Below are 18,445 nucleotides of genomic sequence, written 5' to 3' on the forward strand. Positions count from 1 at the left end.
GCTCTGGAAGGCTGGAAGCAAAAGGACACACCTATGCTCTGCCTTTCTTATTACCAACATCTTTCCCATTTCATACAAACAGTTCGCATTTTTGCGGAGAACAGTTTCGAGTCAACATTTTTCTTTCAGATTTGTCTTATTTCTAACTATGGGGTTGGGGGATATGTCCCTGTGGCATTCAGATACCCATGCAGAGTACAGTGATCAGACCCCACCTTTTGAGTTTGAGTTACACAGGTGATTGTGAGCTACCTGACTTAGGTGCTAGGAATGGAAGTCTGGTCCTCTCCAGTGGTTTTAACTGATGTGCAATCTTTCGGGCATCACCACCACTTTTGTGTTTTTGGAGAGATTCTCATTCTATCCCAGGGGTCTGGAATGCAGCCAAAGCTGTCCTTGAACCCAGAGTGATCTGCTACAGGGCTATGGACAGGAGCTACCACACCCAGTTCAAAACCCAATTTTGGAAGCCTTATTTTCTATCAGCCACTTTTTAAAAAACTCATTTATTCATTTTATGTATATGAGCACACTGTAGCTGTCTTTAGACACACCAGAAGAGGGCATCAGATCCCATTACAGATGGCTGTGAGCCACCACGTGGTTGCTGGAAATTGAACTCAGGACCTCTGGAAGAGCAGTCAGTGCTCTTAACTGCTGAGCCATCTCTCCAGCTCTCTATCAGTCACATTTATAGAGGCTTAAATGGTAGCATTGGGTGTATTCCATACCTTTATTTCTAATTCAATCACTTGGGAAGCTGAGGCAGGAAGGTCATTAAGAATTCCTTCATTTGGGGTTGGGGATTTAGCTCAGTGGTAGAGCACTTGCCTAGCAAGCCAATGCCCTGGGTTCGGTCCCCAGCTCTGAGAGAAAAAAAAAAAAAAAAAAAGGATTCCTTCATTTTTGTGTTTTTTTTTTTGTTTTTGACTAGATCTTGCTGTGTAGCCTATGCAGGCTAGCCTCACGCTCATGGTGAGCCTTCCGCTTCAGTCTTCTCAGTGCTTAATCTCAAGCCACCACTTGTTTTTACTTATACATAGCTGTAAGTGGCCTGGAACCCATCGTCCAGATCAGGCTGGCCTTGAACTCACAGAAATTTGCCTGCCTCTTTGTTCCTGAATGCTGACATTAAAGGTGTGTAACACCATGTTTTTTTAAAAACTGGTCTCACCATGTAACTAACCTAGACTACCCTCAAATTGCTGATCCTCCTGTGTCCACTCCCCAGGGGCTTACATCTACAGACCTATGCTGCCATGCTACGCTTGCTTCCTGAAACATCAGAAGCCAACCTGCATGTGAAAAAGTTTTCTATGGGGCTTTCAAGCAATTTGAAGGATTTCCAAGCTCCTAAAAACAATTCAGAAAGCCATTTATCACAACGCTGTAGCAAAGCTAATGGAAGCACAGATTAGTCCATGACTTCCAAAGTTGGTACAAAGTAACCAAAAGCAAAAGAGTTACAGGCAAGCAAGCAGCAAGTTACTTTCCTGTCCACTATTCAAAGAAGGGTACCAGGAGTGGTCCCACTGGGTAGCCACCTTTTCCACCTTGAGAGAATGCAAATAATCATCTTTAATTCATAAGCAATATATTTTCATATAAGGCTAGAGTTATTTTATTTCTTTTTAAATTGTCCACTAGTCTTCATTTTTTAGATCTTTGCTTTATAACTCCTTTACAATTATTTACTGGGAGCTGAGGGGTGCTGTTCTTTTGAAAAACAAAACCAAGAAAATTTGCTGGATAAAGTGGTAAAAGCATACATTACACACACACACACACACACACACACACACACACACACACACACACACAGTGGTTCTAGCCCTGCATACATTACACACACACACACACACACACACACACACACACACACACACACACAGTGGTTCTAGCCCTGGATTTCCTGGAATTTACTCTGTAGTAGACCAGGTTGGTCTCAAATTTGCAGAGATCGCCTTTCTCTGCTCCCCAACTGCTTGGATTAAAGGCGTATACCGTCTTTCCCACCCTGCTTTTTTGTTTTTAATTTATCGGGGAGCGGTAGTGCGTACATGCCTTTAATCTCCATACCAGGAAGGCAGAGGCAGCCAGAGAGCGAGCACTATGATCTCAAAGCTAACCGGTCCTAAATAGCTGGGGTTGCAGTGAGAGATTGTCCACACCTCCCCCACCCACCAATAATCCTGGAACTCCCAAACGCAGAATTTCTGATTGCTAAATCTCAAGGAATTTAGTAGCTTGTCTGGAAAGAACTCAGGAGGAAATGCTTGACAATCATGGCATGGGACCATCATAGGGAATATTGTAACCCCGAGGGGGAAAGGAGTGAGGGGCACTGGCTGGGGTAGTGGTAGAAAATACCCCAAAATGTGATGAAAGATAGGCTTCAGACTAAACCAACGAGGAAGTAGTATTAAGAGGGAGACAAGGCATGAGGTAGGTAAGGAAGAGGTCCGGGCTCCAGACCCACAGAAAAAAACAAACACTATTTCCAGGGCTGGGAAAGTGAGAAGCTCAAATCTGCGCTGAGCCTGGAGCCAGGAAGCTGGTTTGTTAAAGAGGATGAGCTAAATAGAGCGTCACCCGAGTACAGGGGTGCAGACCGACTTGAAGAAGCATGAGCTCATGCAACAAAGGCCACCCCCGTTTCCGGTCTCAGGACATCACCCAAGCCCACAGTCTAGCCCCTTGGGCCCACTGTCCAAACCCTACTCTCCCACGGAGGCTTTAGCTATTACTCCAGACGCAAAAAACGGTCCTTCCCGTATCCGGCTGCTGAGCTTGCTGGGAAAGGAAGACCACCTCCAGCGAATAGCACCCTGGGAACTGTAGTTTGGGGAGTGGTTAACGTCCTAGAACGATCCGGAAGTGGATCATTAGAAACGAAGGTCCAGAAAACGATGGTGATCCCGAGGCAAGGTGCCCCTCCGCCGGCGGCACAGTGCGCTCCGGGCCGCATCTCCTCTGCGTAGGGCGTGGCACTTCCATGCCTCCACAATTTGTTCAACCTGTAGGGGAAATCGGGTCACCATGCAGGCCGGAAGTCCCTGGCCTTCGGTCCTTGCTCCTCGTCCCCACGTGGCAGAGTGGATATAAGTTTGGTTACTCGCGTCCGCACCGGAATGAGAGGCTCCCGTCGGTTCTGTTCTTCCAGGGCGCTTAGCTCCGCTGGGGCGAGCAGAGCCAATCTCAGCTCTCGAACCACTGGAGCTGCCACCTCGGCCACGGGTTGCTCCAACACCGCCTATGGAAGAGAGCCTTGAGCCTGTGCCCCGCGCCCGCTTGCAGAATCCTGCGGCCTGCGCCGCTTCAGCGTCATCGTCCAACCCCCAGACCCCACTCACGGCGCCCACACGTGCCCAGCTTCGGGCTGCCTGAATCAACTCAGCCTCGTCCACGCAGAGCTTGTCACTGCGTAGCACGGGAAGCAGTGCGGTGGCGGACAGCTCCAGGAAGCCACGGGTGCGGAGCGCCTCCTATGGGCCGGTGTATTGGTCAGAGCAGAGAAAAATGGCATGGGGGGGGCGCGGGGGTGGTGTGCATAAGTTACAAGTATAAGGATGGGGAGCTGTACCTGGCTGTGAGTCTCTATGAAGGCTATGCACCGCTTCTGTAGTGGCTCCAGACCAAAGGTTACAGCAACCTGAGAGCAGAGTATGGTTAGGCTAGAGACTGAAGAGGCCGGATAATCCAGATCTGCACACAAAGTACTGCTACAAGCTTGAGCACAATCTAAACAGGAGGTTAATAGCAGCTGCAGTGTCTCATGAGATTAGACCAGGGCAAAGGGCAGTGGCAAAGGCGACCTTTTTTTTTTTTTTGGTTCTTTTTTTCGGAGCTGGGGACCGAACCCACCAAGCTTGGCTTTTAAACTCCACATCCCAACTTTCTCCTGTTCCTGTTTAGAGCTGTTTCCCACTCTTTTTGTGGCTTTTGTTGTTTGTTTTTCAAGATGGGCCCTATGTAGCCCTGGTTATCGTGAAATTCACTCTGTAGTCCAGTTCAGGCTGGCCTTGAATTCTGAGGTCTACCTGCTTCTGCCTCGGAGAGCTGGGATTAAAGGTGTGCACCTTATCTTCCGGCCTCATTTCCCACTCTTTCCCACTCTTTTTTTTTTTTTTTTTTTTTCCGGAGCTGGGGACCGAACCCAGGGCCTTGCACTTGCTAGGCAAGCGCTCTACCACTGAGCTAAATCCCCAACCCCTACATTTCCCACTCTTAATAGATCACCATGTGGCCCCGGCTGGCCTTGGACTCTGATCCAGCCGCTTCTGCTTTCCAAGTACTGGAATTAAAGGTGTACTTTCCCCAGCCAGCCCTTTGACTGTTCCTCCTACCTATGGCCTTATTGATGTACTCTATATCCCACAGATGTGGGCACAGAGTTTCTCTCATAAGCATCCTTGAGCACACATACCCTCATATTGTTCCTTAGCAGATGTAGCCAGTCCAGGCTTCTGACAGAGGAGGCCATTAGAGGGTCACATTCTAAATGTCAGATGCATCCCCAGGGCTGCTCAACAATACTCACCTGCAGAGCCTCACAAACCAATTCCACATCCAGCACCTTCACCACAAACTCCAGGCATAGCTGGGGACAGAACTGAAAGTGAACCATGTGGCAGTGTCCCTGGGTCAAGACCCCCCAAGTCCTAGCCCAGAAGCAATGAAGCTTAGAGCAGGGGCTCATCCAGACTCCCCAACAGTCCCAGCACCATCTTGAATTCCCAGATTTGAGAAACATGGAATTGTTCAGACCTACAATTTAGCCCAATTTAGGGCCTGGAGGCCACCAAAGCACCTTTTAGTCTCTCATGAAACCCATCCAAAAACTGCAGTCTCTCATCTTCCTTTACTTGACCCCTTCCTTGACCCAATGATACTTCTATTTTTAACAGAAACTTAAATTCTCCCTCTCTTCCAAAAAAGCACTGGGCAGTGCCAGCTGTCCCTTCTCCAGGCCACCCACCTCTTGTGGACGGCCATTTCTGTCTCAGCCACACCCTCTTGACTTCCACACTGATCTGACTGGCCCTTCCCTTTTCCTCCTCTCTCAGTCCCTTTCCCTTACCTCCCTTGCCCAAAATTGACAATGAATCTTCACTAGCCTTGCATCAAAAGAAGTCCAGGGGAGAACAGTTGAAACAGGGTCTTGCTGTGTAGCCCTGGCTGGCCTAGAACTTACACTGTAGACAAGGTTGGCCATGAGCTTGGAATTACCCTCCTCTCTGTTCTGCCTACTGGGTACGGGGAATACAGGTACACACCACCACGCCTGGCGCGTGCTGAGAGTTAAACCCAGAGCTTCTCCCATGCTAGGCAAAGGCTCTGCCGCTGACCTACACTCCCAGCCTAAAGCCCAAATGCTTGAAGCACCTGTGAACCAGCCTCCTGGTGCTCTTTCTAACTCACCCCACACCCATGTTGTTCCCAGTCCACCACATAGCTAAGAAGTTCCTTGACTGTCCCGTCACTATAATGCCATCTTCCCACTCCTGAACAAAACCCCATTTGTTCTTCCAGCTCTGACACAAATGTTTCCTTTTCCAACTTTCTCCACACACCAGCTGTTTGTCTATCACGGTTAAACCCTACTTTTTAAAAAGATTTATTTATCTTATATAAGTACACTATAGTTGTCTTCAGACACACCAGAAGAGGGCATCAGATCCCATTACAGATGGTTGTGAGTCACCATGTGATTGCTGGGACAATTTAATAACCCAGGACCTCTGGAAGAGCAGTCAGTGCTTTTAACTGCTGAGCCATTTCTCTAGCCCTAAACCCTACTTTTTTTTTTTTTTTTTGGTTCTTTTTTTCTGGAGCTGGGGACCGAACCCAGGGCCTTGCACTTCCTAGGCAAGCGCTCTACTGCTGAGCTAAATCCCCAACCCCTAAACCTTACTTTTAAATCTAGGTTTTTGAGACTAAGTCACACTCTGTAGTTCAGGTTAGCCTGGGAACTCCTTAGGCAGTTCAGGCTGACCTTGAATTTGCCATCATCCCCAGCCTTCAGAGTGCTGAAGGGAGCACTGGCCTGAAGCACCAAACCCCATACGTGAGCATTTTCATGTCTCTCCTTCCATTCAGTCACAGGGCAAATTTACCTTCACACTGAAGAACCAGCCATAAATACTTCCCGTGCTCATTTAGCACACACTGAGCATGTACGGATCCTGTGTACACAGAGAGCTGTCATACTCTGTGTGACAAGGTCAGACCGTGTGAAGGAGACTATGAACTGAAAGGCAAGGGAGACAAGCTGGCTTGCCTGAGACACCCACCTCTCGGAGTTCCTCCAGCCCGTACTCCACAGCTGCTGTGAGCACCTCCAGCACCTGCACGGGGTCAGGGTGGGGGGAGTGGGAGTGGTTGAGGGAGCAGAAGGGAGTTTCCCCCGCCCCTCTGGCATCCTCAGCTTCTCTCCCACCCAGACCTCTGCTTGGTAGGCTCACAGAGTATCGATGCAGCTTGACACTGTTGGTATACAGGAACTCCAGCACAGCTAAGAAGGCTTCGGCCGGCACAGTGCTTAGCACCACAGGACTAGGTATCCCAGGTCCCAAAAGTCTCTGGAAGAAGTTACATCTGCAGGCCAACAAGCACCGATGGGCAAACACCTCTTGCCGTTCTTGACCAACCACAAAGCAAATATCACTGTGGAAGAGAGGGCCAAGAGCCGGGGGAGGGGAATCTCAGACCTAGATCACACTGTGGGCTTTACCTCTGCCACACTGGGACGTCTTTTTATGTGAGGTCAGAGCCTTCGTCTGGAAGACCCACGCCTGAACTCTAGTCTCGGTTCCACTCTGTGACTTTCTATCTTTGACTCTGAGATTTCTCAGCCATGATAGCAGATCTCAGGGGAGTTGACTATGCTTGGTCAAAGGAGGGAAACCAGAGTTCCTGCAAGCAAGATGGATGTCTCCCCAGTCTGAGTCTTGGGGGAAAGGACACTCCTTCTGGGGACTCCTCCACCAGATGCCAAGTCAGCATTTTTACCCTTCTTCCTGTAGGAGGGTGTGAGGATGTGGGGTACAAAGCACACTGACTGCAAACAGACAGTGATGCACCATCATGAGGTGAGACCACATTTTCCATCTTCATAATCACTTCCGGCCCCGGCCTCTGGGCCTCTACATAAAGTAGGGGGGTTGGAGGCAGCAGAAAAGGCTTTAGCTTCCAAAGCCTCCTGTCTAAGTTCCACTCTTAGAGCCAGACTGTGGCATCCTGCTCTCAAAAGAAAACAAAAAACAAAACAAACAAACAAAAAAAATTATGACAGTCCTGACCCTGGGGAACAGTGCAGTCTCTGAGAGAGTGGGGATGGGAAACTGTTCTTGTCTCCCGTGACCAGCCCTGCCCCCAGTGAACTCTATTCCTGGTTTCAGACAGCACTAGCCTCTTGGGCAAGCGGTGGGCGGTCAGAAAGCTTGAACTACTTCCTGTCTGGGCCTCCAGTTCAATCCTCTGAGCTTCGTTCCTCTTATGAATCCCTAGAACCATCGGCACCTCTGTCTCTTCAAGGAAAGAAGACCCAGCACTCAGTCGAATACCCAATGGGAATGAATCAAGTCATAGCCCACCTTTCAGGGCTGAGGGGGTGGAGAATCCCTTCCTCGAGCCAGAGAACTCAGGTGATGCCTGAGTTCACACAGCTGCCCTCCCTTCCCGTCCTGGTCCTGTCTGCCACTGCCCCCTCCTCTGACTCTCAGGATAGTGTGGAAGCAGGCCAGTAAATTTCCTCTATGGCTGACTTCCTCACAGACTGAGTTCACCAGGGAGGCCAAGTGTTCTTTCCCAACCTCTTCACCGTTCTCAAATTCACAGGCCCAAGAAAGCCAGCTAGGGAAAACCCACCAGGGGTGGGGGCACTGCCTCACCTGTACCGGGGGTTGTTGATGAGGCTTCGAAGTGCTGTGGAAAAGGGTGCAGCCTGCCCACGCACCACCAGTCCTGGGTTCTCCATACGTGGAGTGGGCAGCAGGTCAAAGTGTTGAACAGCCCAGAAGACACAGCCAGGCCAACAAAGACCTAAGAGACCTGAGAGGGAGGGCAGGAGCTGGAGACCTGTTTGCTGAGGAGCTAAAATGTAGGAGAACAGAGGCCCGGGTCCCTAAAGTAGTCCTGAGGTTCCGGAAAGGGATGCAGATGCGGAGGAGACCCACAGAAGTTCCGGGGCTGGAAAGGCCTAAGATCACGGGAGAAGCTGGTGGTGGATGAGGCCCAGGTTGGGAGTCTGCCCAGGCAGCGGCTGGGTGGGAAGCCTGTGGGTTTCCATAGAAACTGGAGCTGAGCCTGAGGAGGCCCCGCCCATCTCCCTATAAGCCCAGGGGGGAAAAAAACAAAACAAAATTTAGCGGTAGAAGGGCCCGGAGATGAGTACTAGGGTCCTAGTGCTGGCTGGCTCCTTGCCTACACTGAGTTTAGGATCCAGGGCCTCTGCTTTTTCTAATCCCTTCCCGTGGCTGCAGTTTAGAAAGTCCGGAGATATCACCTCATCAGGGAAAATTCTCGCCCCTAAGTGTGGTTTTCAAGGCTCAGACTTAGCCTGCCTGGGAGTGGGCAGCCCCATGCCTCCCAGAGTAGGAGAGGAAAGGTGTCCGTTCTAACAGCAGCATCCCTGAAAAGCAATCTAAGGAAAGAGATGCTACCTACAGGTCCAAGGACACTTGATTAGGTCAGCAAAGGTCACGAAACCGGACTTAGAATTACTGAGTCATGGCCATGCCAGGCCTGGGTCTTTCCTGCTGAGCCAATAGGCCTCCTCTCAGCACATAGTTCTGAAGTAAGGAAGTCATCCAAGCCCCACCCTAGCTCTGCCTTGAAGCGGAAATGTTTGTCCTTGTTGAGGCTGATGGGGAGAATGCTGAACCATGACGTACTCTTTCCTGTGAGCCCAGATACTGGATTCCTGAGAAGCCGCCCCCACAGTCTCAAGGTTTTAGCATATCCCAGGCCCCTGTGATTTGTTCACAGATGGCCAGGCCAGATCCAGTGGCCCCCTGGTGGGTCTCCCCTCTCCTGGACCTGTGAATTTGAGGTTAAGGGTGAAGAGACAGGGAAAGATTCATATGAAATAGTGGCTCAGAAACAGGGACCTTTCTGAGCAGTGCACCTCTCCATGCCTGCCCCCTTTAGTCTGTGATGCTCTGGAACTCCAAGCCCCTGTGGACCCTCTCTCCTTAGTAACTCAGGGCGCCCTCCCCTCCGCAAGTGCCCTCCCATAGCAGTAACACTTAGGTTATTCCAGATTTTAGCTGGAGGAAGTTCTGGGAAGGAGAGGCATGCTTGCCACAGCAGACCCATGGTAACTGCACAACACAAGCCTTCCCCGCCCACAGCCCTGTCGGGCCAGCTCAGTAAGGATAGTGGGGCCAGCAGAGCTTGGAGGCCAAAGGCTACAGGTGAGTCAGCTGCCTGAGGGAGTTTCAGGAGAAGATGGCATCCATCCCACAGGTGATTCTGACGGAGTTTTAGAGACCTAAGCAAGAGGAAGGATGTTGCTTCACATGTTGGCTGCATAGGAGGAAAAAAGTCCCACCAGACTTAGAGCAGGGAACATGATTAAGTTCTATACTTCTGAGGCTACCGAGATCTGTGGGAGTGATGGGAGTTGGGTCTGTCCCTTCTGGCTATTGAAGAAACCCAGAAACCAGATTCATGTCCCCATTCTGCTGATGAAGTCAAGTAGGAGGGGAAAGAGGAAGTGGATTTAGTGCTCACCCAGTCAGCCTCCACTGCGACCAAGGGAAAGGAACTCTGAGCAGAGGTTCCATGATCATAGACTAAGCAGCCCCTTCCCTTCTCTCACAGCTCTTAACCGGCTCTAAGCGCCTACTAGCCCACGCAGCCCCAAACTGACCTACTTGTTCCAAACAAAAGGTAAGAAAGGGATATGGAGTGGCTAGACATGGTATACACGTCTATAGTCTACTAGGGAGGCACTTCGTGTCACGCATGCCTATAATCCCATCACTCAGGAATTGGAGGCACAGGGATGGAGTTCAAGGCCAACTCAGCTACATAAGAGTTGTTGGGGGTTGGGGGGGAGGATAGGTGCTTTGATCCTAGCACTCAGGAAGCAGAAAACAGGTGGATCTTGATGAGTTTAAGGCTAGCCTGGTCTACAAAGCCAGTTCCAGGACCACCAAGACTACAAAGGAGAACCTTGTTTTGAGAATTTAAAAAAAAAAAAAAAAGGCAAGAAAGGAGAGAGAGAGAGTTGGAGGCCATATGGGACCTTGTCTCAAACACAGAGGGGATGTGTGAGTACACACCCAAAAGGAGAAATCTCTATGTCACTGAGCAAGACGATCTCAGCCAGCGAGGGCCACTCCTAAGTATGAATCTTCCAGCAGGCAGGTCCATGGCTTGCAGGGCCCTGTCATCCAGACACCAGGAAGAGGAGGCTACCAAAGACCTGGCTCTGAAATTACCACCAGGGAAACCTGGAGGTCACCTGCCCAGCATTGATGAGACCCGACCTATAGGCCCAGGCCCAGCTTCCCGTCGAGGCTCCCTGCCAGGCCTACACCCATCCTTTTCACGCCGGAACTCACTGGCAGGGCCTTTAGTGGGTCCTGGAGGTCGACGACCATCTCTGGGTCCAATGCCCCCTCTAGGTTCACGAGTTAGTTTCTCTGGGCTACCCCTGATGCCTGCCCGTAGGGTGGCACCCTCGTACCGCATAGAACCGGCGCCCGGAGAACACTGGGAAGCTGCAAGTGCCCAGCGTGCCCTGAAGGCAGCATTGACCACACAGCTGAGCGATGTGTGCTACTCCGGTACTGAGGCGGGGAAACTGGTGCAGGCGCTGTGTGAACAGATACACATTCGTGTGAGGGAGCTCAACCTACCCCGTTACAAACTGGTGTGCAACGTGGTGCTGGGGCCACGCGAGGGACAGGGTGTGCACGTGGTCAGCCGAGCGCTCTGGGATGCGGCTCATGATGGACTGGCCTCTGCCACCTTCACCAACCCTTCGCTGTTTGCTGTGGCTACCGTCCACGCGGTCTACTGGGAATGATAAGGCCTTCAAGTTCTGAAAAACGGTTTATTATCCCTGGAGGAGGCCCCCCTGGGGCTCACATCCCAATAAATAAATGTCTGTTAATAAATAAAAGTGGTCCATAAATAATGCCCCCTAGCTGGGAGCTAAGGCTCAGGTTTATCTCCGAGAGAAGGGTGAGGTTCAGGGAGGGCAGACCGTCCCCAACTTTCATAAAGCTGGTCCCTGATTCCCTGGGGGGATTCAGCCAGGAGCCCCCAGTGAGGCACCAAAGGGACACGAAGGGCCACAAAGGTGAGGCCCAGAGCCTCTCGGGCCCAGGCCCAGGGTCTGGATTCCAGCCTGCTCTCTGCAAGTTGGAACCTAAGCAGGGCTTCGGTCCCTGAGCAGGCGCAGAGCATAGCGCAGTCGCTGCCGCAAGTCTGGGGAGCAGCCCAGCTGCCGGAGGTGGGAGGCGAGGTAAGTACAAGCACTGCGATTTCGGGCCACGAAGGTCACGAGGAGAGGCTCCCAGCCACTGAGGATCAGCTTCGTATGGTCCCCGTAGAAGTTCACCTGTACACAGAAGATAACATTAATTAGGGCTTGGACACCACCAGATCCACACTCCTTCCCAGAACCCTGGGGCACCAGACCTTCCCCGCAAACCCAGGATGGGCTCTTACCTGGACAGTGCCGTCACTGAACAGCATGAGAAGGGCCTGGTCCGTCTTGACCCACTGCAGCAGCAAGGGTGGGGCAGGGACCTCTACCTCCTCCACACTGGGCAGATCTCCACCCTGGGAGAACAGGCAGGTCAGGTCAGCGGACTGGCATGAGCTGGGTCTCTCCCTATAGATGTCCCCTTCCCTAACAGGCTCAGCCACCATCTTTTTTTTTTTTTTTTTTTTTTAAGATTTTATCTATGTGCGTACACTGTCGCTGTCTTCAGACACATCAGAAGAGGGCAGTGGATCCCATCACAGATGGCTGTGAGCCACCATGTGGTTGGGGGAATTGAACTCAGGACCTCTGGAAGAGCAGTCAGTGCTCTTAGCCACTGACTTTGAGTCACCCCTCCCTGATCACAGAGAATCAGAAGAGACCAATCTGACCCTAAAGTCCCGCCCCCCGCCGCCGCCGCCGCCGCCGCCGCCCACACACCTTCATGAGGTGCTGCTCCATGTAGGAGGCGAAATACCGGAGGATGCCCAGCTGAGGCTGCAGAGCACGGGGCACAGAACCCACAGAGAAAGAGAAGTGCTTCGTGCTGGTGGGGTTGTAGTGCACAGTCCTGAAAGTGGGAATGTAGAAAGGAGGAGAAGCCTGACACCACCGTCCCTCCCCAAACCCCCGAACACAGAAACACACACACCAAGGTGCAACCTGGTGGTTACAACAGCCTAGATACAAAACAGGCTAAAACAGCACTTACTTCCTATTGGCTGACAGGGCCATGTGTGTGCCGTCATTGAAGAGCACGGCTACACGGCGGCTGGACAGCTGATAGCCAAAGCCAAACTTGTTGGAGTAGTCAACCCACTTGCTGACCCACACCAGAGGCTCTGGCTGTGCCAACGGGGCTGGGTTCTGTTCAGCTGTTACGGGAGAGGAGGGAATGAAGACTTTCCCCTGGCCTCTGGGTCAAAAGGAACTTGCCAAACTATTCACATGCACCAGAGCCCGGCCTTACCTGGGGGCATGAAGGCCACACAGTTTCTCAGTGCACAGAGGGCAGACTCCACCACCGTGGTCACAGTCAAACCTTCTTCAAATCCTGAAGGGAACAGGGCACTGACATTTAGGCAAGAGCCACCCTGAGCCCAGGTCAAATCCCTCAGCCAACTACTTCCGTCAGGCCCCTGATCTCTGCCCCAGCAACCCCTAGCACCTCTCATCTTCCGGCTCCTCACCATCTCCACTGCTTGCCAGTGTCCCACGGGGTGAGCTGTCCTCAGCAGCTGTCTCTACCAAGCTGACAGGGGCCAGAGCTGAGGCTGCTGGAGCCTGGACAGTCGGGTAGAGAGGGAGTGAAATTAGGCCCCCAAATCCAAATCCTTGAAAGTCCGGTGGCCCAGCCCTGTCCCTGGCAGCTCTCGGGGCACCCCAGGTCAGCCTCAGCTGGCTAATGAGACACAGCCAATTAGGCTGCCACGAGGTTAGATGCTTCATCAGCCTTTTATGCTGGGCTTCCCTCAGCTGCTAGGGTCAGGGTGAGTCAGGAATAATGCTCACGTGAGCACCTCACCTCCGGCCTGACATCTGGATGACCGATGGATGTGCGCATGAGGCCGCTCACCAAGCAGGAGACATTATCCTGTTCCTCAGAATGGTTCTTATCTGGGGAGGGAGGGGGTGAAGGAGGATATAGCCCTCGGTGTCTTGCCTGATCACATATTTCAGAAGTGTTCACACACAGGCCGATCTTCCCAACTGCCTAGACAGCACATGCTCTCTCCCCCCAAGAGTCAGTCTGTAGACACCCACACCCTCGAAGCAACCCCCTCCACACACCCAAATGTAACAAGCCACTAACCCACTCTACTGCTCTATACCCTCAACCCACTGGCACCTGACTCACTCTTGCTCTTTCTCCTGCCAAACAGGCTCTTGGTAACTTTAGCAAACAGACTCCTCGCAGGGTTGGGGGGTGTCAGATCTGGGACTGTCACACAGCTGCTGACAGGGAGCCGATCAGGGGTGTAGCCCTGAGGGTGAGAGTCATGAAAACAATGGAAGTAAGACCCCAAGAGTCCTGCTCCCATGTGTCCTTTAGAAACACGAACACTGAACTCCAGTGTCTGGAGAGCCACCGACCTTTGTAAAGAAGTCATGGCGCAGGATCTGCTCAATGGAAGGGCGGTCTCGGGGTGAAGCTCGAAGGATGGCAGCCAGGAGCTGGCGGGCAGGCAGTGAGAGGCTGGCAGGCAGTGTGTAATGAACCTGCTTGATGCAGCGATAGGTCTCCTTTAGGTCAGCTGTCTCAAACGGGGGGCTCCCACACAGGAGTGTGTACCTATGCCCAGGAATGGGGGATTAGAAGTAAAGTAGTGGGAACACCCCATCCACGAACCTACCACCTGTCTGCCAATGACTTTGACACTCACATGACACAACCAAGGGACCACACATCTGCCTCGGGGCCATGGCCCTGCCTCAGCAGCACTTCTGGGGCCACATAGTTGGGAGTACCACAGATGGTCCTGGAAAAGGGTAGGGCGGAGAGAGAGGAAGGCTCAGACCCAGCCCTGCTCCCGGGTACCCACCCCCATTCCTGCCCCTGCTGTGAGTTCAGACAAAGCAGCTGCCTGTCACCAAAGGCCAGAGAGCTCCTGCTTGTCTTGGGACAATGGATGCTGAGAATGGCAGTTGAGCCCTCACCCACCCCTCTAGACCAGCTGCTCAGCTGCTCAGCAGGACTGGAGGCCCTGACCCATCACAGCCCCCTCTCCCAGGGTCAATACAGAGGGTCCATGACTGATCCCTTCCCCCACTCCCGTCTGTCAAACACTCACTAGGCTGTCACCTCCCACTGCCTGTGCTGCGCACAGCCAACACCAGCTGTCATACCCTTCATAAAGACTCACCTGCCACACATGCTATGTTACATACACCCTGTCACAGTGACCACAGGTGCAAGGTCACTTAGACACACAGGGTATCATGGTATCATCATGACCTGTCATTCCTACTCAATTATCTCTCTCTCTCACACACACACACACACACACACACACACACACACACTCACTGCCTGGCCTATGTTTTCCCCATACATTTCCAAAAATCCTAGACTCCCATCTGTGTCAGGGACTCGGGGGCACCCACCCATCAGTGCCACACATTCATAAGATTGATGTCCTTCACCACCTAACCCAGTGACCTAGGTTACCACCTCTCCGGTCGCACATACAGATAACCCACCATCACCCCTTCCCCTGGTTATCCGAAGTACACATCTGGTCACCTTGTACATTATCTGTGTCACATGCAGACTGTGGCCACCCTTCCCTCACTCACTTTTTCCTCTGCTCTGGAGGCTCTAGCCGAGCTGCCAGCCCAAAATCTCCCACCTTCAGTTCCATGTTATCAGTGATGAAAAAATTTCCTAGACAGTAGCAGAGAGATGTGTCAGATTCTTAACTCCTTCTCCTTCCTCCCCGCGTCCCCACCCTTCCGACCAGACCCAGGAATCTCACCCAGCTTGAGATCTCTGTGCAAGATACCCCTCTGGTGCAAGTACTTGAGACCAGAAAGAATCTGGCGCAGGTAGTAGCGAACCTCTGGTTCCAGTAGGGTGTGACGGGCCTTCCAGATGTGGGCCAGGGACTGCAGAAAGCCACTGTTTTAGTCCCCGCTTGCCTTCCCAAACCCACCCTCCATCTGTGTTAGCCGAAGATGACAAGAACCCAGCTCTGGATCTTAAGAACCCGCTTCCTCCCCCACCCCTGTTCCCAGTGAACCCTCCCCGCCCCCATTCCGAACCTTTCGGCTACAGAGCTCCAGGAAAATATATATGTTGTCAGCATCCTCGAAATGATGCGAAAATCGAACGATATGGCGGTGCTGTAGGTCTCGGTGCAACTCTATCTCGTTTATGATCTGCGAGGGGGAAACGAAATCCTCATCTTTCCAGGGTCCCACGCCACCATCCCCTCCCCATCTCTTGACCGCAGGGCCGGGACCCACCTTCTCGCGCTGATGCGGCTTGGCGACGCGACTCTGCGGGATGACTTTGACCGCGTAGGCTATACTAGTCTCAGTGTCAGTGGCTTCATAGCAGCGAGCGAAGCCCCCCTAGAAAGAAGAGGCTGCATCATCAGTCCGGACGCTCCGGAGTGGCCCGGTCAGGTCCGCAGAGCTCCCCTCCACCTCCGTCAAAGCCACCCCAGAGCCCCGACCCACCTTGCCCAACAAGCGACCCTTGATGTAGGTACGGCCGCTGCGAGGGTCGGTGATGAGGCGACTGGCATCCGGCGTCTGTGGCCCGGCCAGCACCCCAGGTTCCGACCGTGGGGAGGCACTGGCGGGCGGCCCCGGACCGGCGGGGGGCGAGGACGGAGCAGCCGCGCGCGGGAAGGGGCGCGGGGACAAGAAGCCGGCGGCGGGCTCCATGCGGACGGCGCGGCGCGGCGCGGCGCAGCGCCTGCCGAGCTTGTTCTCGGTTCCGCCCGGCCCCGGCCGCGGGTGGCGCTGCCTGGTTTCTCTACGCTGCGATCGCGCCGAGGCGGGGGAGAGCCCGGCGTTTTTATCAATGAACGCCTGCCCCCTCCCCGGTGTTTCGTCATCTCCAGCTCCACCCCTTTCTGGCAGCCAGGCTCTGAGAGGCTACGCCCATTGCTCGGCCTTACGTCACCTGAAAGATCTTCCCCTTGCCGGGGCGTACTTAAAGGCCACTCCTTCTGCTCTGGCCTTAAAGGCGCCCCCGTAGAGCTAGTCACCTAGCAGGTATAACCCTGCTCCTTTTCTCTAGGCTACCCGGTCCACGTGGCTCTTTTTTTCTTCACCTTTTGAGTGTATGCTGAAGTCGGAGTGGAGGCTAGTTATCGGGAGGCCTCTTTCCACTTGGGGAGGAAAGGCAGGGGTGTTGCAAACTTGGCTCAGTGTGTGTCACCAACACAGGTGGTCTCCTCTAAGCATCTCTGGTACAGAGCATGCTGCCCTCCTTGGGGACTATGGGATAGCAAGCTTCAGAGCCCGATTTACCTGATCTGGGATTCAGCAATGGGTTTGCGGAACAGAGCCTGGTATTTAAGGTTTTATTTTTGCTTTTCGTTTTTTCAAGACAGGGTGCCTCTGTGTAGCCCTGGCTGACCTGGAACTCACTCTGTAGACCAGGCTGGCCTCGAAATCAGAGATTCACCTGCCCTGGCCTCGGGGTATTTAATGTTTTTACTATGTTCCAGGCTACATCTTCTGCTACCCACTTCTACCTTAGTATTCTTCTTTTGAGGGAAAGGGGAGCCGAGGCAGGGTAGCTGCCATCTGATCCAGGCTGGTTTTGAACTCGAGGTCCTTCTGCCTTCACCTTTGACACGATGGGACTACAGACATGCACCTCTGCTCCAGATGCTGAGTTCCCCATTACATTCTCAAAATACCCATTGTGCTGAGTCAGTAGGCTAAGGCCAGAAAGTGAGGAATAAGAACCAGATACTCTTAGGTGCTAGCCACCAGCAATCGGGCAGTTAGTATTGAAGTCGATTGGAGATAAACTTAACTAGGTGGCAGGAATCTATGATCTGTGTGGAGTCTTTTTCCGTGTGGCTTTATTTTGGGAGGCAGGTGAAATCTTTTTTTTTTCCCCCACGAGACAGGGTTTCTCTGCGTAGACTTGACTGTCCTGGAGCCACTCTGTAAACCAGGCTGGCCTCCAGCTCACAGAGATCTGCCGCCTGTCTGCCTCCGGAGTGCTGGGATTCAGTTTCCCAGATGGACTCTTCATCCCTAAAGCTTTCTCCAAGGGTCACAGATCTCCTTCTGGCTGTGCAGGCTTCGTTTTCACTCAGAGCCCTATTTAGACCTCAGATTTACTGAAAACATCTGCCAAGTGACAGGCACTGCCTCCAATGAGATTGGTCAAGGCTGCAGCCCTGCGTGGCTTATCGGGTCTCTGCTTTGTGGAAACAGACTTACATACATAAATAATGTAATTACAGGCTGTGAAAAGTGCTAAGAAGGAAGTAAACAAAGGACACTCAGAAAAGCCAGCAAATATGGACCCCTGATTCCTGCCACCTGCTTGCGTTTGTCCCCACAAATATCTGAATCGGCTCCCTCCTGCCCCAGACTCTGGTATGACTCTTGTTGGGATTATCGATACACCACACTGCTCTCCTAGCCCTTGGACTCATCTCCATTCCATCCTGCCTGCGAATGCCGTCAAGACATCTCCGCCAATCTTCGCCAGGCCCACAAGGACCTACCACAGAGGCCCCAGACAGCCTAAGACCAGGATTAGGAGTCTATGATAGGAGGTGGGTAGGAAAGTCTTAGGTGCTATACACAGCAATATCCTGGGAGAGGAGCTAAACTTCAGGTCAAATGGCCTGGAGCACAAGTAGAGCTTCAAAAGGCTATTCAAAATCTGGGCTGGGGGTTGGGGATTTAGCTCAGTGGTAGAGCGCTTGCCTAGCAAGCGCAAGGCCCTGGGTTCGGTCCCCAGCTCCGGAAAAAAAAAAAAGAAAAGAAAATCTGGGCTGGGCTCGAGTTGAGGCAAGAGGTTCAGGAGTTCAAGGTTGTCCTAGTTAAAGTCAGCTGTCCTCTCGAAGTAATGAAGAGTCATCTGGGGGAGCCTCACTACAGAACTGCACAGTCCTGATTGACCTTTGGCCTGGAATTGTTTGGACTGATGATTGGCATGGGAGGGACCTGCCCACTGCGTGTGGCACCACCCCTGGGTAGGTAGGCATGAGCCCGAAGGCAAGGAAGCCAGCAGAGGGATCT

At 52.6% G+C, this 18,445-nt stretch overlaps 3 protein-coding genes across 16 annotated transcripts; 1 reads left to right on the plus strand and 2 right to left on the minus strand.

Moving 5' to 3' along the window:
• Positions 1-1,577: 1,577 nt before the first annotated feature.
• On the minus strand, positions 1,578-11,006 carry Btbd19 (BTB domain containing 19). 12 transcript variants are annotated; one of them, NM_001399059.1, is given in 8 exon segments: positions 1,578-3,017; positions 3,128-3,253; positions 3,354-3,485; positions 3,584-3,652; positions 4,541-4,600; positions 6,294-6,347; positions 6,465-6,666; positions 7,893-8,230. In NM_001399059.1, coding segments are annotated over 8 exon segments (861 nt in total). In that variant the 5' UTR covers positions 7,979-8,230; the 3' UTR covers positions 1,578-2,885.
• On the plus strand, positions 9,371-11,134 carry Dynlt4 (dynein light chain Tctex-type 4). The gene is made up of 3 exons (NM_001100712.1): positions 9,371-9,416; positions 9,826-9,894; positions 10,371-11,134. Exon 3 carries the CDS (start codon positions 10,379-10,381, stop codon positions 11,036-11,038), a length of 660 nt encoding a protein of 219 aa, NP_001094182.1. The 5' UTR covers positions 9,371-9,416; positions 9,826-9,894; positions 10,371-10,378; the 3' UTR covers positions 11,039-11,134.
• On the minus strand, positions 11,052-16,227 carry Plk3 (polo-like kinase 3). 3 transcript variants are annotated; one of them, NM_022187.1, is made up of 15 exons: positions 15,905-16,227; positions 15,689-15,796; positions 15,485-15,601; positions 15,199-15,328; positions 15,020-15,107; positions 14,107-14,202; positions 13,817-14,015; positions 13,581-13,707; positions 13,248-13,339; positions 12,913-13,006; positions 12,693-12,776; positions 12,435-12,597; positions 12,164-12,293; positions 11,686-11,799; positions 11,052-11,575 (listed from the first exon to the last, which is right to left on the minus strand). In NM_022187.1, exons 1-15 carry the CDS (start codon positions 16,112-16,114, stop codon positions 11,384-11,386), a joined length of 1,944 nt encoding a protein of 647 aa, NP_071523.1. In that variant the 5' UTR covers positions 16,115-16,227; the 3' UTR covers positions 11,052-11,383. The 3 variants fall into 3 exon arrangements, with proteins under 3 accessions (NP_071523.1, XP_038966622.1, XP_038966623.1); XM_039110694.1 differs by lacking the exons at positions 15,199-15,328; positions 15,689-15,796; positions 15,905-16,227 and having other exon boundaries at positions 15,485-15,600; XM_039110695.2 differs by lacking the exons at positions 11,052-11,575; positions 11,686-11,799; positions 12,164-12,293; positions 12,435-12,597 and having other exon boundaries at positions 12,755-12,776; positions 12,891-13,006; positions 15,905-16,218.
• Between the last annotated feature and the right edge of the window lie 2,218 nt (positions 16,228-18,445).

Source organism: Rattus norvegicus, chromosome 5 (assembly GCF_036323735.1).
Source record: "Rattus norvegicus strain BN/NHsdMcwi chromosome 5, GRCr8, whole genome shotgun sequence".
In the NCBI taxonomy this organism is placed as follows: domain Eukaryota; kingdom Metazoa; phylum Chordata; class Mammalia; order Rodentia; family Muridae; genus Rattus; species Rattus norvegicus.

Coding starts and splice junctions, on each gene's coding strand:
- Btbd19 (XM_063287028.1), bottom strand. CDS start 7,978: ATGGAGAACCCAGGACTGGTGGTGCGTGGGCAGGCTGCACCCTTTTCC. Junction 4,613..6,293: donor GGCTGGAGGAACTCCGAGAG/GTGGGTGTCTCA, acceptor GTTCACTTTCAG/TTCTGTCCCCAGCTATGCCT. Junction 3,653..4,540: donor TGGTTTGTGAGGCTCTGCAG/GTGAGTATTGTT, acceptor CTCTGCTCTCAG/GTTGCTGTAACCTTTGGTCT.
- Dynlt4 (NM_001100712.1), top strand. CDS start 10,379: ATGGCTTGCAGGGCCCTGTCATCCAGACACCAGGAAGAGGAGGCTACC.
- Plk3 (NM_022187.1), bottom strand. CDS start 16,114: ATGGAGCCCGCCGCCGGCTTCTTGTCCCCGCGCCCCTTCCCGCGCGCG. Junction 15,602..15,688: donor AGCCGCATCAGCGCGAGAAG/GTGGGTCCCGGC, acceptor TCCCCCTCGCAG/ATCATAAACGAGATAGAGTT. Junction 14,016..14,106: donor TGGTCCCTTGGTTGTGTCAT/GTGAGTGTCAAA, acceptor TCCTGGGCATAG/GTACACACTCCTGTGTGGGA.